At 50.7% G+C, this 26,056-nt stretch overlaps 9 protein-coding genes across 9 annotated transcripts; 6 read left to right on the top strand and 3 right to left on the bottom strand.

The window, feature by feature from the left end:
* Positions 1–701: 701 nt before the first annotated feature.
* BO83DRAFT_359860 (acid phosphatase PHOa) lies at positions 702–2,346 on the top strand. Its single transcript, XM_025529375.1, has 3 exons — positions 702–950; positions 1,016–1,077; positions 1,141–2,346. Exons 1-3 carry the CDS (start codon positions 765–767, stop codon positions 2,252–2,254), a joined length of 1,362 nt encoding a protein of 453 aa, XP_025388399.1. The 5' UTR covers positions 702–764; the 3' UTR covers positions 2,255–2,346.
* A 281-nt stretch (positions 2,347–2,627) lies between these two features.
* On the bottom strand, positions 2,628–4,245 carry BO83DRAFT_312289 (aldehyde dehydrogenase family protein; the record flags this gene model as incomplete). The annotated part of the gene is made up of 4 exons (XM_025527509.1): positions 2,628–3,515; positions 3,577–4,010; positions 4,061–4,130; positions 4,189–4,245. 4 exons carry the CDS (start codon positions 4,243–4,245, stop codon positions 2,628–2,630), a joined length of 1,449 nt encoding a protein of 482 aa, XP_025388400.1.
* A 412-nt stretch (positions 4,246–4,657) lies between these two features.
* On the bottom strand, positions 4,658–5,473 carry BO83DRAFT_378045 (uncharacterized protein). The gene is made up of 3 exons (XM_025531154.1): positions 5,116–5,473; positions 4,913–5,051; positions 4,658–4,843 (listed from the first exon to the last, which is right to left on the bottom strand). The coding sequence occupies exons 1-3, from the start codon at positions 5,210–5,212 to the stop codon at positions 4,711–4,713; spliced, it is 369 nt and encodes a 122-aa protein (XP_025388401.1). The 5' UTR covers positions 5,213–5,473; the 3' UTR covers positions 4,658–4,710.
* A 254-nt stretch (positions 5,474–5,727) lies between these two features.
* BO83DRAFT_336914 (putative importin 11) lies at positions 5,728–9,633 on the top strand. The gene is made up of 7 exons (XM_025528462.1): positions 5,728–6,093; positions 6,158–6,258; positions 6,325–6,462; positions 6,516–7,531; positions 7,586–8,058; positions 8,109–8,297; positions 8,363–9,633. Exons 1-7 carry the CDS (start codon positions 5,929–5,931, stop codon positions 9,431–9,433), a joined length of 3,153 nt encoding a protein of 1,050 aa, XP_025388402.1. The 5' UTR covers positions 5,728–5,928; the 3' UTR covers positions 9,434–9,633.
* Positions 9,634–9,823: 190 nt separating this feature from the next.
* exg1 (glucan 1,3-beta-glucosidase) lies at positions 9,824–11,199 on the bottom strand (the record flags this gene model as incomplete). Its single annotated transcript, XM_025527511.1, has 3 exons — positions 9,824–10,602; positions 10,660–11,054; positions 11,123–11,199. The coding sequence occupies 3 exons, from the start codon at positions 11,197–11,199 to the stop codon at positions 9,824–9,826; spliced, it is 1,251 nt and encodes a 416-aa protein (XP_025388403.1).
* Positions 11,200–16,458: 5,259 nt separating this feature from the next.
* On the top strand, positions 16,459–17,737 carry BO83DRAFT_21349 (protoglobin family protein). The gene is made up of 3 exons (XM_025526745.1): positions 16,459–16,683; positions 16,740–17,010; positions 17,078–17,737. Exons 1-3 carry the CDS (start codon positions 16,569–16,571, stop codon positions 17,514–17,516), a joined length of 825 nt encoding a protein of 274 aa, XP_025388404.1. The 5' UTR covers positions 16,459–16,568; the 3' UTR covers positions 17,517–17,737.
* A 1,298-nt stretch (positions 17,738–19,035) lies between these two features.
* BO83DRAFT_311618 (aldehyde dehydrogenase) lies at positions 19,036–20,696 on the top strand (the record flags this gene model as incomplete). The annotated part of the gene is made up of 4 exons (XM_025527484.1): positions 19,036–19,502; positions 19,581–19,974; positions 20,032–20,474; positions 20,552–20,696. 4 exons carry the CDS (start codon positions 19,036–19,038, stop codon positions 20,694–20,696), a joined length of 1,449 nt encoding a protein of 482 aa, XP_025388405.1.
* A 2,785-nt stretch (positions 20,697–23,481) lies between these two features.
* BO83DRAFT_21357 (GPI anchored serine-threonine rich protein) lies at positions 23,482–24,461 on the top strand. Its single transcript, XM_025526747.1, has one exon. It carries the CDS (start codon positions 23,627–23,629, stop codon positions 24,380–24,382), a length of 756 nt encoding a protein of 251 aa, XP_025388406.1. The 5' UTR covers positions 23,482–23,626; the 3' UTR covers positions 24,383–24,461.
* Positions 24,462–25,204: 743 nt separating this feature from the next.
* Positions 25,205–26,014, top strand: BO83DRAFT_378051 (DUF2462 domain-containing protein). Its single transcript, XM_025531155.1, has 3 exons — positions 25,205–25,410; positions 25,591–25,675; positions 25,775–26,014. The coding sequence occupies exons 1-3, from the start codon at positions 25,352–25,354 to the stop codon at positions 25,898–25,900; spliced, it is 270 nt and encodes an 89-aa protein (XP_025388407.1). The 5' UTR covers positions 25,205–25,351; the 3' UTR covers positions 25,901–26,014.
* The last annotated feature ends 42 nt before the right edge of the window (positions 26,015–26,056 follow it).

The raw sequence follows: 26,056 nt of genomic DNA on the forward strand, positions 1-26,056 counted from the left end.
CCTCTGGCGCCCCGCTTGGGGTTGCGGTGCCAAGCCGCTGGGAAGCCTTAGTGCTTGCGGAGCTAAGATCCCTGGCCGGAGATATCTGCTATACCATAATCTCGCATTCCATAGCTAGTCGAGCAATTTTTACTGCCTCCACTGAGTGTTGTATTACCTTCCCCCCAGTCTCCGCACATGAATGAAAAAGTGGTATGCCGGCATTCGGACGGATCTCGATTCCACCTCCCCACTTGCTAAGGTTTTGGCGTACCACACTCCCAACAATATCGGACAATGGCACCTTGGTCTTGGTCTTGGTCTTGGTCTTGGCCTTGGATTAGGAACAATCCTGCTGTCGACGGTCATTCACTATCCAGTAGTTATTCCCAGTCAGAGCCAAGAAAGGGCGGACTGTCATCGAATAGGAACATCCGCCTTGGCCGCGTGCTTCTCTCAACCCTCACTCTGTAGTCGCTTGGTGACGCCTTATCGTGTACCTGGGTGGATACGCCTTTCACTGTCAGGGTACCGAGTCGTTTGCGCCATCAGCCCATGGAAAGGTCACCTGGCCTCGCGTGCTGCTGCTCACCTTGCTGCCTGCTATTCTAGTTGTAGTACCAACGCCCGCTCTTCTCCTCTCCCCTGGCAGTATAAGAAGCCGCAACCCGTTCATTCCTCACTGGAAGTTTCTCTCTCATAGTTGACTGCTGATCATCTTCCTCATCTGTCGCTTCTCACCTGACGATTGCCAGCTTACTACCGTCAGAGAAAGTCATCTCACGATGAAGACTACTGTCGCGTTTCTGTTGGCGGCAGCCTCGGTGGCATATGCCCAGGTTACCAACGTGTCGGAGCCTTCCCTGTCTTCAATTGAGAAGGATGCTGCCACCATCAAGCCGTACTCGCCGGTGTCGAACGTTCAGGGTCTTGCCTTCAACCGCTTCTTTCAGATTTGGCTTGAGAACATCGTATGTGCCAGACTTTACTTTCTATCACGCCTGGGTGTACTCTTCTGACTTGCCATCTCATTCAGGACTATACGGATGCGGCCGCCGACGATAATATGAAGTGGCTTGCCTCCCAGGGTATCACACTGTAAGTATTAGATCCAGTAAATCAGACCAACCAGACCAGAGGCAAATATTGAACGCTTCATAGCACCAACTTCCACGCCGTCACTCATCCTTCTGAGCCGAACTACTGCGCCTCCGCCGCTGGCGACACCTTCGGCATGGACAACGATGATTTTAATCAGATTCCCGCCAACGTGTCGACCATTGCCGATTTGTTTGACACCAAAGGCATTTCTTGGGGAGAGTACCAGGAGCACCAGCCCTACCCCGGGTTCCAGGGATTCAACTACTCCAACCAGAAGACTTACGACCCCGACTATGTGCGTAAGCACAACCCTCTCGTCCTGTTCAACTCCGTCGCCGAGAACAGTACTCGTTTGCGCCAGATTAAGAACTTTACCAGCTTTGAGGACGACTTGGCCAGCCACAAGCTTCCTCAGTACGGCTTCGTTACTCCCAACATGACTAATGATGCGCACGACACCAACATCACATTTGGTGCGAAGTGGGAGCGCACCTGGGTTACTCCCTTGCTCAACAACTCCTACTTCATGAATGACACTCTGCTCCTCTTGACTTTTGACGAGGACGAGACTTACGCTAAGCACAACAAGATTTTCAGCATTTTAGTGGGTGGTGTCATTCCTGATCACCTGAAGGGTACCACGGATGATACCTTCTACACCCATTACTCTGTCATCGCTTCCCTCTCCGCGAACTGGGGCTTACCTTCTCTTGGACGCTGGGACTGCGGTGCTAACATCTTGGAGATCGTTGCGAATAAGACTGGCTATGTCAATTATAACGTTGACACCACCAACTTGCATGTCAACGAGACCTATCCTGGCCCGTTGTCTGCCGGCATATACTCCAAGTACTCTTCCGTGTGGCCCAACCCCTTGACCAACGCCACCTGCTCCGCCGGTCATGGCATCCTGGACATTGTAAAGGAGACCTACGCCAACACTCAACCTACCTACAACTACACGAGCCCCTACCCTTATGACACCAAATCCGGTTACAACGTTAATGTCACAGCGACCAAGAAGTCGACTACCTCCAGCTCTAACTCCACCTCTTCTTCCTCATCCCCTAGTCCTTCCACCAACGCTGGTATCTCGCTTGTGTCGCCCAGCACTGGTCTGTCCGGTCTCGTCATGGGACTGATGCTCAATTTTGTGGGGGTGATCTGCACTTGAGCTTGGGCTTAACTGTAAAGCGCCAGTTGCATTTACAAATATAACTGGGGCATAGGCGATATTAAGTGGGACAGAATCATGGAGAAAGGCGGCTCTTATGTATTTTACGAATGTTAATGACACTCACGAGATGGGAATTCAGAGTTTCCCTAATGCCGAACGGCACTGAATCGTTCAACAACTCTTGATATTTGCCTTCCTACAGAAGAAGCCGGTGTTCGTAGATGCTTACAAGATATGTGACTGCGCACTATGTCATTGAGGTAGTCAATTTGTTCTGAGTAGAGTTTGTGCAGCTAGTACAACTTATTACGCGCAACGGCAACGCCAACCCTAAGTTGAAGTAAACAACATGCTATCTATCCACCAGCTATCAAGATCCAGCCTGGATCAAGATAGCTTTGGTCTCAAGATAACCATCCATGCTATGCAGAAAGCTCTCACGGCCCATTCCACTCCCCTTAAAGCCACCGAAGGGCATATCTTTCGGCATACAAGGACTCGTGCAATTCACACCGACAGTACCGGCCTCCAGCAGCTTCGACACTCGCACAGCCCGGTCAATATCCCTCGTGAAGACAGCCGCATACAAGCCGTATTCACTATCATTGGCTTTGGCGAGTACCTCTTCCTCCGTCCGGAATGTGTTGATGACAACTACGGGCCCGAAGATCTCCTCTTTCATAATCTGCGCATCCTCTGGAGCATTTTCGAACACCGTTGGCTTGATAAAATACCCATTCTTGGCATCACCTCCGAGTGTCAGTTCACCCTCCTTCTCGCCTACGAGCAAGTATGATTTGACTCGCTCATACTGGACCTGATCGACCTGTGGACCCAGGGTAGTTTCCTTGTCTAGAGGATTTCCCAGAACCGCAGCTCCGAACATGCTTTTAAATAAACTCAGGAACTTGTCTGCCACAGACTCGTGCACGTAGATACGCGAGTTAGCATTGCAAGTCTGTCCACTAAAGATCTGAATACTGAATGAAGTCTGTGCTGCAGCAGATTCAAGGTCTGCATCGGCGAAGATAATGGCGGGTGTCTTGCCTCCCAACTCCGCATGCACTGTCTTCATATTGGACAAAGCAGCATATGACTGGATCTTTCTCCCCGTCAATGTTGAGCCTGTGAAGCTGAGACAGCGCACTTCCATGTGTGAGGCTAGAATAGCACCGGTGGTTGGACCATAGCCTGAAAGCACATTGACCACACCCGGTGGGAAGCCGGCCTCAGCGATTAGTTTTGCTCCAAAAGCACACTGCTAAGTGTTAATTCTGCTAATGAAAGGGGTCTTGAGATAGTCTATGAGATTGACTTACTGTAAGGGGCGCTTTCTCGCTGCTTTTCAAGACTATGGTGTTCCCGGCTGCCAACGCAGGAGCAATCTTGATGCCGAAGAAGGCGAACGGGACATTCCAAGGTATAATAGCAGCCACCACACCATATGGCTCCTTAGATGTTATGTTGAGCTGGCCGGGGGTGTTCCAGCTAGACGACCCTTGGACGGTCCAGCCCGCTTCAGCAAAGTAGGAGAATGCATCAGCTGCCACGCTCGCATCGATGTATCGGGACACTGGCTTCCCAGAAGACAATGCCTCTAAGCGGGCGAACTCTTGTTCGTGCTCACGGATGAGGGAGGCTAGTTTATGGAAGTATTTGCCTCTCTGGGTAGGTGAGAGATTTCTCCACGCTGGGAATGCGGCTTTCGCTCCTGCAACTGCATCATTCACATCGGCTTTACTGGCTTCGTGGACTAACAGTATGTAAGTTCTACTGGACTTTGATATAGCCTTGCTAACATACCATCCGCAGCTAGCTCTTGAGTAAAGGGATTGATCACAGGAAAAGTTTTGTCATCTGACGAGGGTCGAAACTATAATTTGAAACTGCAATGAGTACAGAAAAGACAATTTGCAGGATATCGACCCTACCTCGCCGTTGATGAAAAGCCGCGTCTCGATTGGAGTCTGGGTATCATCAATCATCATGAAGTGATGGTGTCGACTAGGGAAGCACAATTACACCCTAGCAGAATCTAACACAATGAGTTTAGTATGTTCGAAAAATCATTCATTATATGCATGTCACAGCCATGCTGGCAGTAGAGTTTACTCATTCCAATACCAAATTTAACCAAGTTAGCTTGGCTGTTGACGCGTACAGGGCTCTGAAAGCAGGTCATCTACACATATAGCATGGAAGCAAACTGCGTCTCAAGGAACTTCACGTGAACTAATGCTATGTATCTGGAGAATTGGGCAATCAAGCTCTACCGTTGTCGAGGTGGCATACGATTTCCCAGGTAACTTTTCTCTACATCCTGGTACGAAAACGCCATTCCCGGTCAATTCGGACAATACTACTATTGATCATCTGGAAAAACAAGGCTAAACAAGGCATTCCAAGTTGCTTTTAATCTCTCATAAGGACTCATTATATCATACATAGCGTGCTTATGGAGCCAGTCCCTCACGCTTCAAATCTTGGATACCCAGAGTATCTTGATCACCAGGGCGACGCTCAGACTCCAACTTCACCTTGTCCTCAGGGCCACCAGGGCCGTTGAATTGACCAGCCTTTGCGAGTCTGGAAAGACAAGTCATATTAGTACAACCATTATTGATGGATCGCTTGTGTGGGTGACAGAAAACTCACCGGCCACGATCATCACGACTGCCTCCCTCATCTTCTGGGATGGGCTTGCGGTCGCTGCCGGAAGCGCCTGCTTCTCTGCCAGTACGAATGCCCGTCTCGAACTTCCTGTCCACCATCTCGTTCACTCCAGACTCAAGGGCTGCAATTGTTCAGTACATGGTTGTCGCAAAAAGTGGTGTGTGATCTCTAGACGATAGACATACTGGAATCGCTCTTAGGACCAAGGCCCTGCTTGGCCTGGTAGGAGTTGAGGTCCTTTTCGGCATCGTAAGCAATGCGAACCTTGTCGTAGTCGTTCATTGTGGTAGTGATAGTAGAGTTTGTTTTTGAGTGCTTAACAAGAGACTTGATAGAGTTTCCTTGATGGTGAATGCTACAGAGTAAGTAGCAACAAATAGTCCGAACTATATATGTGCCATCTTCAATGTCTTCCTCGTCAGGGACACTATGAGTATTGCATCATCCTACATCATAGATATGTAACGAGTAGAGCAGGAGTTTCCAGTCGAACCCCATTTCTTACTGCTGGAACCTGGTCTCGACACCCAACCCAAAGAGGTGGCCAGTTGGGATATGATATCATCACCCCCGTTACATCAAACCTCAGGCTCTACCCTTGAACTCAGCCCTAAGTAGTCATGTCCAATCGGGACTAGCTGCCAGGGTCCGGCCCTAGGGTTTTTCGGAAAGGAACAACCATGACCCGGACGGTCCCTCGGCGGGGAAACCCGAAGGAGAGAATCCGTGAAGCCCGATGACTGGCGGCGAAGCTTGCCTTGGCCTTCATTGTTGCTTTGCTCCCTTCCCCGTCAAAGGATCCGATTTCGTGTCGACAGCCGGGATTTGAGGAACCAAGCCTATATCTCTGTTCCATCTATATATCAAGTGGTCAGAGGCCCTGTTCTGGCCGTTCTTCGGTTTGGATCCAATTACCTTCCGAACTACTACTTTGTAGTAGTAGATACATCCCCCCTCCTTGACAGCTTCAAGCTGCCGACAATCATACATCCCATACAATGGCCCCCATCGTCGAGTTGGCTGGGGAGGCCAACCCCCTGACCCCGCATAATGTTCTCAATGCACTGGTTCTTGCAGCTAGCTCAACTCAGCAACAGGTGCAATCGGGCACCCAGCAACTCCAGAATTGGGAGAAGCAGGAGGGTTACTATACTTCGCTTCAGGTATATACCTCAGCTTCCCTCCACCTTGTGCTTTTCTCTACCACTCTATGCTCACGCAGTGCAGGATGTATTTCTGGACCATTCTGTTCCCCCTGAAGTTCGCTACCTCTCCATCATCCAGTTGAAGAACGGCATCGACAAGTATTGGCGAAAGACTGCGACAAAGTATGCGCGTTTTTACCCACCCCCTCGGATCGATACGTTGTGCAACAACAGACTGACCTCCTCAAGTGCCATCAAAAAGGAAGAAAAAGAACGCATAAAGACTAGGGCCTTACAAGCGGGTGTCGTCGAGCCGGCTCCTCTTCTGGCTCTTCACAATGCGTTGATGATCGCTAAGATCATGCGCTATGAATTTCCTCAGGACTGGTGAGTGCGGACGCGCTGGGAATTTACCTTGCATTGTTATTGATCATGTCTAGGCCGGATGCTATCACCTCACTCATTGCCCTCCTCCGCTCGTCTACCCAGCCTGGCGCGAACCCGTTGCAATTGCCCCGGACCCTTACCATCCTCCTACAAATCATCAAAGAATTGTCAACGGCCCGTCTGCAGAGAACCCGCGCGAATCTACAGTCTGTTTCTCCAGAAATTTTCCATCTGTTGGGGAGCATATACGTGGACAAGGTGAACAACTGGGCTATCAACCTGGAACAAGGGGGCTTTGATGAGGCATCGTTGCTAGAGGTGATCGAGCAAAGCTTGGTCTCTCTTAAGGTCATCCGACGTCTCGTTATCGCCGGATATGAACACCCCAATCGCGATAAGGATGTCTGTGACTTCTGGGTCCTGACCCATAGCCACTTCAGTAGATTCCTGGGATTTATCAATGGCCCCGCCACAATGTCGGAGCCAATTCATAGGGCAGTCGAGAAACACTTGTTGCAACTTTCCAAGCTTCACGTCGAAATGGCCAAGGATCGCCCGGCATCTTTCGCGTTGCTCCCGGACAGTATACCGCTTGTCCAGTCCTACTGGACCCTAGTAGTCAAGTTGGGAGAAAACTACAGTCAATTGGGCGGGGATGGTGAGCCAGAGGGAAAGTCCCTGATGGAGAAGACTGGCCTCAGGGCTCTCCTTCTGATCAGGGCTTGCTCCAAGATGGCCTTCAACCCGGCGCAGACATTCAAGTACCAGACACCGCAAGACAAGGAGGAGAAGAAACAGTCCGTGGAACTCATCAAGGCCCAGCTGTTTACCCATGATTTCGTCGTCAACGTCATGGAGCTTCTCGTCACCCAGTTCTTCCGGTTCAGGAAGAACGACTTTCAGGAGTGGGAGGAAGATCCTGAAGAATGGGAGAGGAAGGAGGAGGATATTGCCGAGGCCTGGGAATTCTCCATCCGGTCGTGCTCCGAGAAGCTCTTCCTTGACCTCGTCATCCATTTCAAGGAGTTGCTCATTCCGCGTCTTTTGACCGTCTTCTACAACTTCGCAAGTAAGCAACCTCCACCGAGCCGTTCCAGAAGCATATCACTAACGATCTCAATAGGCCCTGATAATCACGACGTCCTGTTGAAGGATTCCTTGTACGCCGCCATTGGCCTGTCTGCAGCCAGTCTGGAGCAACATTTGGACTTCAACAAGTTCCTTGAGACGACACTTGTGCCCGAAGTCCAAATCCAGGAGCAGGGATACAATGTCCTCCGGAGACGTATCGCCATCGTCTTGGGCCAGTGGGTCCCCGTAAAGTCCAGTGAGCTCAACAGGAACGCCATCTACCAGATCTTCCAGCATCTTCTCAGCAAGCAAGATCCGTTGAACGACCTGGTGGTCCGCATTACCGCCGGACGGCAGCTCAAGAACGTGCTCGACCCCTTCGAGTTCTCCCCTACTGAGTTCCTGCCGTATGCACCGGCCATCCTGCAAGACCTAATGTCTCTTGTCCAAGAAGTCGAGCTTTCAGAGACCAAGATGGGACTTCTCGACACAGTCCGAATGGCGGTCGTGAAGATGGAAGACCACGTAAGTGCCATCCTCACCCTACCTGCTCCACGTCTCTAACAACTGAGTAGATCGCACCCTTCTCGGACCAAATCTTGTCCTTACTGCCCCCCCTATGGGAGAGCTCCGGCGAGGAGCATCTGATGAAGCAAGCCATCCTAACGCTGCTTTCATCCCTGATCCACTCCCTCAAGCAGGAATCCGTCAGATACCACTCCCTGATTCTGCCTCTCATCCAGAACTCCGTGGAACCAGGCTCTGTAAGCATTCCCCCTCCCCCCTTCAATCCATCCCTCACCCAACCCATCTAACCGCCACACCCCAGGAAACCCTCATCTACCTCCTTGACGAAGCCCTCGACCTCTGGTCCGCCATCCTAATGCAAACGCCGGCCCCCGCCTCCCCCGAAATCCTCTCGCTGATCCCAGCCCTCTTCCCCATCTTCGAAGCCGCGACCGACAGCGTCCCCCAGGCCCTCCAAATCGCCGAATCCTACATCCTGCTCGCCCCACAAGAAATCCTCAGCGACCGCATCCGCTTCCCCCTCCTCGTCTCCTTCGAAACCCTCTTAAAACTCACCACCAAGCAACGCCTCGGCGTGGTCCCCCGCCTCGTCGAACTCCTCCTCCGCGGCGCCAACACCGTCGATAATGGCAGCGAAACCACCTACAGCATCATCACACGCTCCCTCCTCGACAGCTCTTTCCTCCCAGCCCTGCTCGAAGGTCTCCACTCCGCCCACGAAGCAAGCCAAACCACCGGCCCGAACCGCAAACAAACCTCCGTCTATGGCGTCGTCGAAACAGACTACTTCTCCGTCCTGGCACGTCTCGCCCTCGCCTATCCCAAGATCTTCACGTCCGCCGTCTCCGCCGCCACCAACAGTCCCGAGGAAACCGTCCTCTCATGGCTCCTCACAGAATGGTTCCTCCACTACGACAACATCGGCAGCTCCACCCAAAAGAAACTCCACGCTCTGGCCCTCACCCAACTCCTTACCATCAACGGACCGGACTCTCAGCCTCCGTCTTATCTTCTCAATAACCTCCAGTCCTATCTAACCATGTGGACCGACATCGTCACTGAACTCGCCGAAGGCGCAGACGATGGTAGTGGGCCTAATACTGACGACCCCCGCGGAGGTAGTGATTACTTGATCTATTGGAATAATGCCCAGACGGGGGCTGTTGATGAGCATGAGCCGCCGGAGAATGTGCGGCGTAGGGAATGGGATAACGAGGATGTGCTGCATAAGGTCAATATTAGGGACTTTATTCGGGAGAGATTGCATTCATTGATTGTCGGGTGTGGTGGTGAGCAGAGGTTCCAGGAGGAGTGGTTGCTAAATGTTGATCGGGAGGTGGTTGCGTCGTTTGGAGCTTTGGGGCTGTTGTAGATTTGCGAATGGGGGAGTGATATAGGTTTGAGGTTTGTGGTTGGTAGGAAGGGAGAGTGGTGACTTGACATCTGTGTTCGCCCGTGTGTCATATCGTCTACTGGACAGTAACTTGCATCTTTATGGGATAGCATACTCTACATAGTTGAATACCCCTTACATAGATAGTAGCTCTGACTTTAGAGCTGAGCAATGAAATTACCATGCGAGTCTGAGTTTACTAAGTAGTGTAGAGAAAAAGGTAATACTAATAATAAGGCATGCAAGCAAGACTCAATAAACGACAGTACCAGACGGGTTAAGCCCCAAATATGAATCACGACGAATATGAAAGAATGACCAAGGATATCTTGGAACAATATCCAAACGTTCAAACACAAAGTTGACCGTTCAAGAACACTGGTGGGGGTATTGTCTATCAGTAGGCGAGGTAGGGAAGAGTTGGTTAGCCAGAAGGTCTTGCAAGTCCCATCCTGGGGCACCCTCGGTCTTCCAGGTCCAGAAGAGCCATCCGCTCTTCATCTCGTAAGCCTCCAGCTGAGCCTCAATGTAACGACGGGTGTTCGCTTTCTCTTCGGCTGAGAAATCAGCTACGGAACCCGTGCTCTTGCCCGTGCAGTCACCGTACTTGGTGGTGGACATGTATGTGCCATCGTAGCGAGCGGCATTACCGACGCCGTTGAGATATTTGGCACAGTCAGTCAGAGCACCGGTCCATTCACCCACGACGACAGGCTTATCTGATTGCATCGTGTGCTGTGTGGCGAGAGAACACGCCGTTTTGACATGGTCATCGATGCTCATAGAAAGCAAACCGGTGTCAAAAACCTGATAGTGATGCGTATCCATGGCAACGTTGCTACCTTGCATAAAGCCGTTCCAGGATTCCACAGGCTGGAAGCCGTCCGACATGAACAAAGTAGTAGAAGGGTTAAGACGCTGGACATCGGCCAAAGTACCGTAATAGTAGTTCTGGAGGCCACCCTCGTTTACGCCACCAGGAATGTTGGGTTCGTTGATGGCCTCGATCGCTGTGACGGTATCGGACTGAGCGTAACGCCTTGCAAGGGCGTCAAATGCGGTCATTGTCTGGTTGACCGTGTCTCCTTGCTGCCATTGGATGGGGCCTCGGTGTCCACTATTGTCAAAACCATTCTGAGAGCCCGGCGCTATGTTTCTGTCAGAAACCCAAAAATGTTATTGCGCATGGAAATCTTATAACTTACCACCATGCAGATCAACGATAACCTTGAGACCAGCAGCTCTAGCCCAGGTGACCGCCTGGTCGAGATAGTCGATCTGACCGCTGACATATGGCTCACCATCAATGGGAGCAACGGCCCAGTATCCAATAGGGATGCGGACATGATTCAGTCCTGCCTGAGCCATACGGTCAAAATCACTTTGCGTGACGAACGAGCTCCAGTGAGACGACAATTTGACCTTGGCTTCGTCCTGGCCTAGTATCTGACACAGCGTCCATTCATCTACCGCACCACCCCCTGTACTGTCATAAAGTGAAGGTGTAATCCATGGCTCGGTCACCAGCCAGCCACCTAGATTGACACCTCGGACTATCTGACTCTTGTAATCGAAAGAGCTTGCATTGTTTTGCCGGCGCCTATACTCAACAGTAAGTCAACGACCACAAACAGAAGGGAGAAGCTGGACATATCCGGCACAACTCACACTCGCGGCACAGCTTGTGCACTAGCAGCCAAAAGAGACAACGCCAAAAGCGCCTTCTTTACACCTTCCACAAACATATTGAAGACACAGTTCCGAAGAAGAATCAGCGAAGAATATCAGAAGGCTGGGATAGGATAACGCCGTCTATGGGAAGCCAGCACCGAATAGGATGGAATTCGCCTGCTTTAAGTAGAGGAGGCTGAACACGCTGGCTGTCAATCAACCGCAAGCAACCGACAAGCCGTCTCCTAGATCTGGATCACCAAATGATCTGCAGAAATCTTAATATCAACTAGTCTGTTTGCAGATGCCGATCTCCAAGTCAACCACGACCTCCGCACTTGATCGTGAAATGAGACCCACCGAAAGCAGATGCACGGCAAAGCGGTGCTCGTAAGGATAGTAGATAAGGTTGAGGGAGATTGATCCACAATAGAAAATGTGGAGAACAGGTTGTCTCTACTTTCCCGTGTCGTCGACAATGTTACAGCACCGCAATGACAACAGAAAGCTGTCTAGACTTAGCCCTGAAGTAAGACTTAATTGATGTGTTGGATATCGATTCAGGCCGGCTGCATGGAAATACAGGATACGTGGACTTAGGCGCTAGTGAGGTCACTTTGACAGGGCAATAAATTCGAAGAATATAAACAGTGGAAAGGTGGAGAGGAACTGAGCACTGGTGATATAAGAGTGAGCCGGACACTCGCAGTCAAGATTTGCTAGGTCCTTACCCATCTATGGTTTGGATGGGAGGACTCTACCACTCAATTCGCATGGTTGAGGAAGGAACGGCCCAGCCAAGACTCGTGCTCAAGGCACAGATGCGGCATTTGCATCGTTTTGGGGCATTTACAGCCACTGTAGGCCAAGGGAGGCAAGGTAGAGAGACTCTGCCGCGGTGTAACATCTTCACCAATAACCCAGCTAATAACTGCAGCAGCCTTACATGTAGCCAGGGGTCAATGCAACTGCTATGCAGTGCGCATGACCTGCGGTGAAATCGTCATGAGCAACCATCGTCACCTTCATCCGCATGGAGCTGTTCGATGTCTATTGTTGCGTACTATTCTGGGGGTGGGTAACATCTCCGCGCGAGCAACGTGGCAAGTCATTGTGTGATGCTCGATCCGGCGAGCATCCAGAGGAAGAGGGTTACAGATCCGGAAGGCAATAACCAGAGGATAGCGCCGAGCCAAGACGAGGAAAGTAAGAAGCGAAGGAAAGGAATGAGGAAGAAAAGGTTAAAAGCCCAAGAGCAAGTAGAAGAACTAGAACATGGCGGGGACGGATCCGGTGACACCCCATCACGTGGCCCCCTTCCAAGCTGGAACTTTGCTCCCCGCGCATCCAAGTTGAATCTGGAATCCGAAACAAGTTGCGTCTTCATCATTACGACGCATAGATCTCCCCAATTGGACCATGGTACGAGATCAGGAGTTTGAACGAGTGGCCGGCTTACCACCCTGCCAAGGAACTTACTTCAACCTCCTTCCCAGGCACGCCCCAGGAGTTCGCGTCAGGCAACAGCAACTAAATGACTTACAGCTTTCCCTTAGTTAACTATTCCTCCGGACTCCATACCTCAGCCGCAGTGGATTCCAACGGTCGATAGTGTCTTGAAGTGGACGAACACCTGGATGATTAGGTGTGAATCCTTCATCCTCTCATACTCTACCACCCATCGAATCAAGATGGGGACTGTGATTATATTTCAGGGGAGCTATGCCCCTCCCCAGAGACCCGATGCCCACTTCTATACTAAGTGGTGGAATCCAGTCCTAATTTATCTAGAAGCCTGTTTAACAGACCTCCTGGACGAATCATGAGCTCGAGTCAACTCCATTGGACTCGGATAAAGAACTCGAAGCGGCTTTTTGCCTTCGAGGCTAGGGGGCGGATACTAATGCGGAGATTTGCCCGGTTGACGTATGCGGCTGGGGACCAGGCCGAGCCACTTATGGAGAAAGTAATGCTGCTAGTTATACGGAAGAGAACGGAGGACTACTCCGTAAAGAGCCACCACATTTGAGAAAGTGCCCTGCCCCTGAGCATGGTGACGATGAACAAACCCAACTGCCGACGCTAAGTCGGCTCAGAGATCCGGACCGCCTCGCCGCCATCCCGTCTAGTGTGGCCTTGTTTGTGCCAACTTGGTTGGCGAATACTCCTTTGCCATATCCAGATGGACATTACTTACCGGCTCCCCGAACAGGGCGGCGGATGAGACTTCTGCCTACGCAGGTCAAGGTTGAGCACATGGACCATGTGGTTGAGGAGGCTGTGGTAGGACCTCACGAACTTTCGGGTGGAAGCTTCATGTCTCGTTTTACCCACCCTTCCGCTCTCGATTTTAGATAGATTATGTGACTGCTTGCTGTTGCTCTCCTTAACCCTCGAATACCATAGATGCCATTACTAAAAGCTCAGATCCAAGTCTCTCGGAACTCGGAACCACGCATTGGAGACCCATAGTAACATAACCCCTACGTACGACTGCTACTCCGCTCCTGCTATCAGTCGGACCATCAAGACAATGGCAAAACATGCCTAACGGTGGTTTCAGAAATGCCGATCGTGGCGACAGCGGCGCTTTCATCTGTAGTCACGAGTATTCAACATAAGAAAGAGCGGTGACCGTACCTGTCAGTGCGCACGCGAGTAGCGACCCTTTTCTCCGGTACCGACGCTCCTGTAATATGTGCCTGATGATCAAACCCGTGATTTCGCCTACGTTTTACCTAGCCCAGGACCAAGGACAGTAGGTGGACTGGGATGACAGAGCAAGAAGTGATTGGAGGCGGACCCCTAATGGAAGGCAAATGGAAAGGAGTCCGACGTTCTTTGTTGAGATCTCAGGTTTGGATCTAGCGAACGGAACCGTTGCTGATCAGCGAATAAAGACCATGGATCTTTACTTAAGATGGGCAGTTAACGGTAGGGACTACCACACGGTTCTTGGCGGCCGCCTGCATCTCAAAAGCAATCAACATTCAATGTGCTGATGCGTAGCGTCTAGTGGACTAGGGTCAGATAACCATATTCGGACAACAGGCCTTTTTTGCCCGGCCGAGTCGGCGCAGATGTGACGGGATTTTACTCCAAATTAGCCATTCCACTTCCAAGGGGAAACAATACCCGTCAGTGGAATCCAGTTGCCGGGTATAACCAGCGTATCGAATTGTGTTAGCAGGTTTCCATTTGGCGGGTGGACCGACCCATCCGTTTCAACGGCACTGGACCGCAGCGGACCGGAAGTCTGTGAGGCTGGCCTCGAACACACGGGAACCTCCTCCTTCGTATGTTGCTCACGGCCCTGTAGCCATTCAAGGAAGTTGTATTCGAGGCGAATGAATGTGAGTAATATGACTACCCACGGTCTGCAAGGAAAAGACCATCCGGAAAGATTGTAATCTGTGGAGCTGGGATTGATTTGGTTGCCCAAGATGGTTTGCCCACGCGGACGGCTACTATGGGGCACCATTTCCATTAGCATTACGACTCCACAGGAAGGGAGGAAGAAAATATTGCCTGCACTGGCAGACACTATTATGGCGTTGGAGCAGAAATAGAGCCATACGCACGCCGAACTAGTGATTGGTCAGGTTGACATCATAGCTTGTAGTGGAGCGTCTCAGGCCAGATGATGGCAAGATAAGCAGACTAAGATAGGAGGAGGTTGTAAAGATTGACTATAACTCCGTACGATCTTCTCAACTGCCGGGTAAGCGAAAGTGCCCAGCGATGATGTGAGGGGTCAGACTTCATCTAACGATGACGATGACGATAGCATACTGGTGAAGCAGCCATTGCAGTCAGAGTGAGGAGGGACAACGGAAAGGCAATCCGAGAGTCGTGTGATCCACGGAAGGCCTCAGTTGGTTGAGTTTGGATGGGATATGTCTATATGGCCTGATGTTTTAAGGAGAACCCGGTTCGACGCGATCACCTGCAGCACAGCCAATCGGATACGAGCTTAGTCACCCGTCCCGACAGATCACATCCTCGACCCTTTTTGGGGCTGGAGAGAAGAGAGAGATACCTCACATTAATATACGGGGCAATATATCTGACTTTGGTCGCAAGGAGAGACAGAGTTCTGGTTAATCAAATTGATGCATCGGTTGACCACAGACTCGCTCACCTATCTAGACATTCCATGAAGACGGAGCAGGGGTGAAAGTCGTAGTACGTACTCCGTAGGTACTCCGTAGTTAGTTAGTAGTAAGATGAGAAATACCACCGCAGTCCATGTTTAGACTCGGTCGCGCATCGGCTCCGACTCGTTTTGAGCCCGGCGGAGAAAGGGTTGGAGCCCAGATGACGACTGAGAGAGCGTTATTCCCAATGTTCTGAGGCGTTTGCCCCTTCTTCCTCTCTTCTTCCCGCCTAAGCGCCCTTACAGGGAAGCATCGAGATTATTTGCAGCCATTCCGATTAGCTGTCCATCAATTAGTGGACCCTCACTGGGTTGTGCCATCGACCTTTGGGCGAGCGTGTCATTCGGCAGCTTCCTTTGCACTAGTAGCATCTTCTCTCCAAAGTCAATTTTCTGGAGCCTTGAATTAGACGACCCTCTTGCTCATCATAAAATTTCTTTTTTTTTTTACTCATTTTTGCCTTTTTCTGTTCCTCCTTGGTGTCGTGGTTACTGAGAAAATCTGTAGGCTGTCAATCAGCTGCGTCGAATTGCCCCACGGCTCCAAACTGTCATGAAGAGTCTGGCCCGACACTGCCGGTTGAGCGGCCTTTTCTTGTTTCTGTCCCGGCCAGAACAGCAGGGTGTAATCAAAGAATTGAAGCAGAAGGTGGTATAATCTCATAGATACCGTGTAAGCGTGATAAAAAGAACAAACTAAAAAAGAAAAGATTAAAATAAGAATAAAAATAAAACCCATCAGCATCAGGTGCACTAAGTCGGTTTAAAGGCCGCATCAGACCACCAAGACTCCTCAAGGCACCAGATACTGACGGCAGGGAATAATATCGCCAAGGTTCGGGATCCCCCGTGGCCGTTGCGCGCTGTCTGGGCTGATGTTGGAACTTGGGTCTCTTTCCTCTCCTAGCCTGAAACCCCGTTGTCTTGCTTTTTTCCCTTGTGCCCACCATCACGATGGGTCCGCTCTTCCCCCCTTCCTTCCCGCGTGGAGGAGGGTCGGATGTCGGACTTGCTTGACTAACATCCATGCGTTGGGTCTCCCATTTGATATCCAGTCCTGTGGCCATGCATCTTAGCCAACCCTATATAATCGCATGATGTCTCCATGCCTCCCACAAAATCCCAGTCCTCCCATTTTTCCATCTTCGACCTTCCAAGCTTCGATTTGACCCCAGGGGTTCGTGAAAAGAAATCAACCGCCCCTCTCGATCTAACCGAGCCATCCTTCTTCTCATCTGTTCCTCGAATATCCACTCATAAAATCCTTGCAAAGCCAAGGCTCCCAAAATGGAATTCACTTTCGAGCCCAATCGACCAATGAAGCATGTCGACCGCAAAGCCCTGTACACCCGCCTAGAGGCGCGCATCACGTACCTGCGAGACTTTCTAGACTTCAATTCAAGTTCGTCCACTTGTAACCTCATTGCCTTCAAGCATCAACTAACCGCATGGGTGTAGGTGACGTCGAGGCATTGATGGCAGGCTCCAAGTATATCAAGGCCCTGATCCCTGCCGTGGTCAACATCGTCTATAAGAAACTTCTCGAGTCCGACATCACCGCTCGTGCCTTCCACACGAGAGATACCGCCGACGAGACCCCAGTTGAGGAGTTCTTCACAGAAGAAAGCCCCCAGATCCAACGTCGCAAGATGTTTTTGCGTTGGTACTTGATTAAGCTGTGTTCCGACCCTTCCCAGATGGAATTCTGGCGGTACTTGAACAAAGTTGGGTATGTCTTCCTATCTCTCTTAGCCGGCCAGTGTATACAAAGTATCATGTGACACTAACGGTCATAGAATGATGCACACTGCCCAGGAACGTCTGTACTCGCTTAACATCGAATACATCCATATCGGCGCTTGCCTCGGATTTATTCAAGATATCTTCACCGAAGCCCTCATGTCACATCCCCACCTGTCTCTCCCTCGCAAGACCGCCCTGGTTCGCGCCATCAGCAAGATCATCTGGATCCAGAACGACCTCTTCGCCAAGTGGAGAATCAGAGATGGCGATGAGTATGCCGATGAGATGTCGGAGATTCTGGTTGACGAAAAAGAAGGATATCTGGGTGGAAAGAAGATCCTGGGCGATAACAGCAGCACCTCCGCAAGCTCGAGTGAGGATGACCGCTCAAGCATTCACAGTGGCACGGTCCCTACTTCCACCCCGGCATGCCCCTTCGCAGATATGGCGAAGCCGGCGTCGGAAACCAAGATTTGGGCTGGGTCTAACTGAACCAGTCGGTTGTCTGGATGGTAATAGAACGTCACGGATGGTATACAGGTTTAATGAGCATAGCGGGCGTCAGGCATATGTGTTCCGGGTATCTTCTTTGTTTCCTGGTTTTGTCGTTTCTAAAGAAGTCCTTCGTCTCTTGGAGCATGCATGGATGGTGTTGGGGTTCACACAGGCGATATAGTAATCAAAGATATCCAGATTTAGATATTGTGACATCACTTCTCCTGCAGTTCTCGGACAGATCTATCCGCTGCACGTCCATACTCGGTGTCGAGGCTATGCCTCTCCTTACCTCTCTTAGGGTGTCTATAACAGAACAGAACAAAGTATATCAGTCAGAAGGTAATGGACGCTCCCTTCCTACCTCGGCAGTCTAGAATATGATCGGTGTCCCTTTGAGACTGCGCACAGAGGTCCCCGACTGCTTTTTGTCAGCACCTTAGCTAGTTACCAAGTAGACCATCGCGTCACTTTGGTTTGGATCCCAACCGACCCCGAGTTGAGGCATCTGCCAAAGTGGAGGCCACGAGCCGTGTCTACCCATAAGCAGACAAATTTGTGTTGCGGCAGCTGCGCTAGGGGGCCAAAAACTGACGATCATTGGATCCGTTGAAAGTAAGGCCCACACACTTCTTTGGGACAAACGATCTGGTGTCTCCAACGTTCGCAGCAAGGGAAAAGAGACTGGACCGGCAGGATCCTAACGCGATCTTCCTGTGGGTGAGAGGACATTGAAACTCTCAGTTACAACCACCATGTTTGAAGCAGTATTCCCGATTCTGTGGGTTGTCCAGCTGCAAGTACTAGTGAGGGTGACAGCCGAGGCGGCGCTGACAAGGGGCTAAAGCGTTACAACCGTCAACCTTATCTCCGCGTGGGGGGAAGTGCAGGAAAAAGGAGGAATTCCGCAGTCCGCACGCATGGTCGAGTCACTGGTGCTGAAGTTGTGAGTCGCGGCTTCAACCGTGGGAGAATGATCCAGGGGGTAGTACTATCCACTCAATGTGTGCCATCGGGAAGTCTCCCCCACTCAACACCCGAGTCATGATGACATTTTCCAACCGACGCGCACATCTGCCTGCCAATTAGTATGCAGTCACAGATGAGGGCCCTCCAAACCATGCGCCGGAAGGGCAATATCATTGACAATCTTTCGGCTCCATCATGTCGGGAAAAGTCCCGAAAATTGCCCCCTCACTTCTGTGGCTGCAGATGCAAGCAAGACCAGTGTCTGCGACTAACTAGATTAATTGGGGTCTCGCGCTGTTCCATTATCGCGCCATTTGTTAGTCTTTGACCCCGTCTGTTTGACCCTTTCCCCTCAATTCTTTCTTTGCCCTGGCTTGTTGGTTGGTTTAACTTAACCCCATACCCTCTTGCTCATCTTTGTCTCTCCACTTCTCTATCTATCTGTTCATCTCACTCTCTTTTCTTTCTCTCTCTCTCTCTTGTCCTTTCTAAATCTAATGCCATATAGACCAAACCCTTCTAGATCCAATTAACCTTCGAAGAAGCCATGATTGCCAAAAACCCCAACGGAAATACCGCGGTTATCCCGCTTCTGATTAACAACGAGTCTTCTGTGACCGAGACGATATTCGACGTCACGAGCCCCGCGACGGGTGAGGTGATTGACCGTTGCGCCGGAGCAACAGTCGATGATGCCAACCGTGCTGTCGCGGCCGCGAAGGCCGCCTTCCCCGGATGGAGCAAGACCAAGCCGTACGACCGCAGGGATATCCTCATTAGGGCCGCGGATATTATGCTCTCCCGGAAAGAAGAATTGATTCGGTATCAGATGGAGGAGACAGGTGCGGGACGTATGTTTGTGGAGAAAACATTCATGCTGGGGGTCGGGTTCTTGAAGGACTTCGCGGCGCGAATCCCGTCGATCGAGGGTACAGTGCCGTCCGTTTCGGAAGATGGAGAGTGCGCAATGGTTATCAAGCAGCCATATGGCGTAGTACTGGGAATCGCGCCTTGGTATATTACCTATCTCTATTTCCACAAGGCATTAGCTCCGCGTCAGTCTCATGGTCGCTAACATTATCACCTCGGTAGGAATGCTCCCTACATCCTTGGAACCCGTGCAGTCGCTCTACCCCTCGCCGCAGGTAACACAACGATTTTGAAGGGATCAGAGCTGTCCCCCAAGTGTTTTTGGGCAATCGGAGACATCTATCGCGAAGCTGGTCTTCCTGCGGGATGTCTCAATGTCCTTTACCACCGTCCCTCGGACGCAGCGGCGGTCACGAACGCCCTCATCGCTCACCCGGCTGTGCGCAAGATCAATTTCACCGGTAGCACCACAGTGGGCTCAATCATTGCGGCCACTGCCGGCAAATATACGAAGCCGGTACTCCTCGAACTGGGAGGCAAAGCCTCGGCCATCGTCTTGGACGATGCCAACCTGGAAAAGGCCGCCATGTGCTGTGCACTGGGATCCTTTATGCATGTAAGAGCTTTAACGTTGGACAGTTTAGCCTGGAATTGCCTGCTGATTCGAACATAGTCCGGACAAATCTGCATGTCGACGGAACGCGTTATAGTACAGCGGTCTATTGCAGACAGGTTCAAGCAAATGATGGCGGAGGCGGTGGAGAAAGTATTTGGCAAGCACGGGCCGGCATTGGTCCTCGTTGCCCCTGCTGCAGTCAAAAAGAACAAGGAGCTGGTAGAGGATGCGCTTGCCAAAGGCGCCAACGTTGTCTATGGCGACACCGCAGCCATTGACTTGAACAACAGCAGCATGCGACCTGTGATCGTTGGAGATGTCGCCAAGAACATGGACATGTACTTCACGGAGTCATTTGGCCCGACTGTATCCCTCATAGTCGTTGACAGCGAGGAGGACGCTGTGACACTGGCCAATGACACGGAGTACGGCCTTACTTCGGCAGTATTTACGGGTAACCTGTTCCGTGGCCTCAGGGTTGCCAAGCAGATTGAAGCAGGGTAAGTTTATGTTGGTCGAGATCACTCTCCGTCTGATCCGAAAGTGCCATCTGCTGACCCCTTTCGACTATGTATAGAGCTGTACACATAAACTCTCTGACCGTGCACGACGAACCTGTTCTTCCCCATGGCGGCTGGAAGAGCAGCGGATACGGTCGCTTCGGAGGAGCCTCCGGTTACGACGAGTGGCTGCAAACCAAGACGATTACTTGGGTAGAATAAGGAAAGAGCGCGGACTGCACCGACTCGTAGCGCTCAACGATCCCTGGTCGGGTTTGTTATTGGAGGCCTTTGGGAAGTTGTCATCCACTAGGAGGACGAATGAGAGGCCACATGGAGTAGACCTATGCCAATAGTTCGATATTGGGACCATGGCTGGCGCGAAGGGGACTGGACTGGACCCTTGATCGAAATACCCACTCAATGCAGGGTTCAGTAAGGCCCAGCAATACGAAGCACATAATCTTATTTGGCTTTTCGTTTTTTTAATTTATTTAGCGATACCAGGAAGAGCCACTCCCGGTTGCATCCAAGCCTTTCTCAAGTCTGGACCAGTAGTCTATCACTGCTCGCTGATGGGTGGCGACCGACTGTTACTGTAAATAGAGCGCGTATCCTGGGAGGCTTTGTCAAGCGCCGGATATCGTATACTGTGCACGACTGCAAGTGCACGGAGGATTGTGTAGAACACTGCACATCTTCGGATAAGTCCAATCCGGGATGCAATTGATCACAATTTCACCGGCAGTCTTTGGTGATCGCGTGAACTAAACTAGAAAGCTTCCGCCACCTGTGATATCCACAGCAGATGGATCATGAGCAGCCAGACTGCAGGTGAGGTATCGGAGTCCGAGACACTTGAACTAGTCTCCGACGCCACTGGGAAAATTCCTGCACTCACCCACACGTGGTAAGCGATACGACTACATGCTGTGTGGGCAGCGGAATTTGGCCTCGAGCGGAGATAGCTTGCCAACACGAAGGTCACTGGCAGGCGTGCTCATGAAAGCCATTCCGTTGTTTTTGTTTGGTTGATCTGCAAGGTACATACTTGCGGGAGTGCTTGTCCCTTGAAGGTTCGCAGTATGACGGGTCATTTTCATAATCCCTTGGTACGGAAGACCGAAACGAAAGGCATGTTATCAGTTATCGTGCCTTGTTAGTGGCATTGGCAGTCGGAACGAGGGTCCACTAACCCAGTCAGGAACGAGGAATGAGCGACAGGAACCGGAGAATCTTCACCCAACATAGCCATGGATGACTTCAATGAGGACGTTGATCACCGTTCTTGCCGCTCTTGATTGTTAGAACGGTCAGTTTGCAGAATGAATGTCTCGTTCCGAACCCCCTTGATAATCTGTTGATCTGCAGCCAGCGGGAGGAAACAAGGGAGGGACTACGTGGGTAGTAGTAGTAACATGACTGGTTTGTGTTTCTCCGTAGCAATTTAGGCGACTATCCGATTACACGGGGGTGGGGACACCGGACAGGTTCCTTGGTGCCTTTTGGACTTTAGGAGAGGACACGAGATGGATTGGGTGCCTCTGGTCCCAGTATTCGGAAGTGGTAATTAAACTCTGTGCCTTGTCCACTTCCGTGGTTAACGCTTCGGCCTCGTGGCGTGTCTATGTCTCATTTGTGCCAGACCAGAACTGACCGGAAGAAGCTGGCAAGGCTCCGGAAGGCGAAGGCGAAGCCAATCAAGCACCACTTTATGAGGGGCACTGATCCATCCATCGTACAATTTACATGAGGGTAATTTCCCAGCTAATTTGCCCTGCGGGCTATGTCATTGAAAATGGAAAAGTCTCCGGACATTATTTGCCAGAAATGTGAGATGTGTGAGAAAGGGGAAAAAAACGCTCGAGCTTCTGGAAGTGAAACAAAGCTGGAAGGAGAGGGACGAGCAGACGAGGAAAGGAGGGTAAATGATGGTGTTTGTTTGTTTTGCACGAATCCCTTGCGGGCCAAGTTCCACCGACAAACTTCTCTTTCTACTCTTTTTCCCTTCCGTCACTCCGAACTGCTGCTGCTAGCCATCACAACAACATCCTCCCTTCTCCGTTCTCGGGGTTCCTCCGTTGTTCCTGACTTGGTCTGACATAAGGTTATGATTGTTTCACATGTCCCACGGCTTCGCCGGCTTAGAGCTGAGACCCTCTTCTGAGTCAAATGGTACCATTTTGCCGATATCGTGGCTAGTTCTCTTACTTTTACGCTCTGGATTATGGTACCGTTGGCATTAGTCTGTTCTACTCCGTACTAATAACAAGCCTAGTTTTAGGCGGATATACACTGTTACCCACAGGTAGCATTCAGTAAATACCTCCTCCCAGGCTCCCAACTACTCTTAGGCTCCCACGCTCAGAGCCTTGATTCGATGTCTCTCCTAAAATTACTATGCTGTTAGCGCCCTGGCAGATGAACCCCCGCTCATCCCTCGTATCTGCGGTCTCAATTTATCTAAATCCCTGAGTGGCCCACGCCTCCGAGTATCTTTGAGCATATCCACGATGGAGGGGAGCGATCCAAGCGGACTAACAGCGGACTAAACCGCCGTGTAAGCCAGTCAGAGAGTCATACTGGCTTGAGGTGACATCGCCTATTCATTTCGCAAGGTTTAGTCGAGGAAGGGTAGGCCCCATACATTCCACCGTTCTCAAAGTTTACCAGACATCTCTTAGACTAACCATGCAATAGTAGGTAACTAGCAGTAGTCTTGAACGCTGTTCCTGAGCAAGTTCCCAATCAGCAATTTGAATGAAAGAATAATTTCCCTTGACCCACCGGGAAATGAGCCGCAGATTTGGCGATGTTGGGCTTGGAGCCTGGTAGGTTGTAGTGAATGTCATCCCCTCCATAGGGGGGAATTGAGAGGGGGGGCTGTGAAGGGACTTGTCCTACGCCTGTCACATCCCCATCATTCATATACTTGAATGTTCCTTTCCCCCCCCCTCCTCCTTCTCTTTCTCTCCTTCCCTTCTCACGATTTGACGTCCCTCGCATTTTCGCCCTCTCCCACGGTAGTCACTCCTTTGCACTACATACACGAAGTTTTACTTCCAGTCACTCTTTGAATTACACTCTCCAATATCCCCTACCTACTATCATTCTTTACATCACACACAAGACACAAAAGTGAAATCGAAAAAATGCGTTTCTTCACCACTGCCCTCGTCTCTGCCCTTGCGGCCCTGGCCTCTGCCTACACTCAGCCCGACTACTCTGAGGACCCCAGCGGCAATGCCATCCTCACTCCCGAATTGAACCAGATTGTTCCTGCTGGCAAGCCCTTCGAGATCACCTGGGACCCTACTACCTCGGGTAGCGTGTCTCTGGTCCTTCTCCGCGGCCCCAGCACCAACGTTGTCCCCATCCAGACCATCGTCGAAGACATCAGCAACTCTGGCAGTTACTCTTGGACTCCCAGCACCTCCCTCGAGCCTGACACCACCCACTACGGCATCCTTCTCGTTGTCGAGGGCACTGGCCAGTACCAGTACTCCGTCCAGTTCGGCATCTCCAACCCTGCCTACTCCTCTTCTTCCTCTGTTGCCGCTGCTACTAGCACCACTGCCGCCGCTGCTGTGAGCTCTGATGCTTCCGAGACCAGCGTCATCATCAGCAAGATCACCAGCACTATCTGCCCTGAGACTGCCACCGCCACTGCCGACGTTAAGCCCACTTTCACCTCCGTCCCTGTGGTCGGTGGCAACAAGCCCTCCAGCTTCGTCGTTGCTCCCACTGCCTCCGGCTCTGCCAGCCTCATCCGCGGCTCTGCCACTCCCTCCGGCACCCCTGCTGCCAGCAGCTCTTCCGTCTCCCCCGTCTTCACCGGTGCTGCTGACCGCAACGCCATCAGCCTCGGCGCCGTCGCCGTCGGTGTCGCTGCCGTCCTTGCTTTCTAAGCGGAGCAGCAATCCAGCAATCTTAGGGAATCTGTAAAGTGATGGAGGTTTGTACCTAGCTGAGACAGTTGTATGTACAAGAACGCGCAAGAGCGTGAGTGAGTTGTTGAGAGTATTTACGTTTGCAGCGATTCGATTCGATTTGTCAACTCTTTACTTATGACAATATACCCCCATAGTTAATGAGCAAGGGTAATAATAAGAGCCATTGTATTATACCAGAGCTGCAATAACCATGAACATTTGATAGTATATCGTAAATCAGCCTTAGAAGGCATTCCACATAGAAAGGTAGGATAGATAGTCTACATAGTAAATGATCTCCCGCTAGTGTCTCATCTAAATGGACCCTTCGATCCTGACAAATGACTGATAATCTAAGATGCCAATTTCCCCTTCCATCCCTTCATCTTCAAGCTAATCTAAATCTCCGCCCTATTAATTCTTTGTTACATATGTATCCATACCAACGGCTTACACCGCATCCGCATCTCAGACTGAAACTTGCAAAGAATCCGACCCCATCCCATGCGCCCCCCCTTTCCCATACCAACAGATGACAAAACAAGATCCAACAATCCAACATGCACATGCACATGCAGATCATAACGCTATCAACATAATTTCACACACACACACACACACATAATCTCCAAAGATATTACATACACATAAAAATTTATCCCCAAAGCTTAGCTTACTTAACTATCAACTATGCACTCCCGTCCATAGTAAGCTAGTTTGAGTCACGTGATATATCGATAAGCAACCTTACCCACCCCCCCCAGCAGCAACCACAACTCCGCCCGCCCTCCCGATAAGCAATTTTCTTTTCTCCGACCCCGAACTGCGACCACACCTCACATACGTACATACAACAACCATCGCTGCAGGCAGCTACTCCTATTCTCCTTCAATATATCATTCACTCAAGGGGATAAAAAAAAGATATAATATAAAATTGCAACCATGGTCCAAGGATCCCTCAAGAAGAAGCCCGCGGGCAACAGTGGGAATCTTGTGAAGCGGTACGTCAAAATACCTACTTACCTACCGATCCATCCATCCATTCATCCAATTGTCTATCCTATCTATTCTTGATATTTGGGAGGGAAAGGGGGGACTTTGGTGGACTCTCACATACGGTGCTAGAAGAAAGAAGATTAAAAAAAACTATCAAGCTAACCTCTGTGAGAAATAATGTGCAGTCCCTCAGCCCTCGGCCCCAAGCGCGGACCGAGACAAATCGCACCTAAGAAGACGACGTTGGTTAAGCAACAGAAGTTGACTAAGGTATTTTATTTTTTTTACTTTTCTCCTCCGGTTATTTATTCTTGGTAGTTGGCATGTGTGTGTGTTTCAGTAATGCTAATCATGGGGATATGTGTTTAGAAACTCACGGCGGGATTGGTGGCCCGGACGGAGAAGAATCTTGCAGAGAAGGCGGGACATTTGGAATTGTTGGCGGGAGGAAAGAAGGATAAGAAGAAGGATACTAAGGGGAATGTGAAGAAATAGAGAAGGGAGGGTATAATTTTTTGGATTCTGTGATTAAATAGAGGGAAGGAGGTTTGTGGGGGGTGGATATTGTCGCTATTGCTGTTACTATTACTTCATTCTGTTCAGTATATGATTAATGAACATACGATACCCTTTTACACATTATTGCAAAGT

This window comes from Aspergillus eucalypticola, assembly GCF_003184535.1.
Source record: "Aspergillus eucalypticola CBS 122712 chromosome Unknown BO83scaffold_11, whole genome shotgun sequence".
NCBI lineage: Eukaryota > Fungi > Ascomycota > Eurotiomycetes > Eurotiales > Aspergillaceae > Aspergillus > Aspergillus eucalypticola.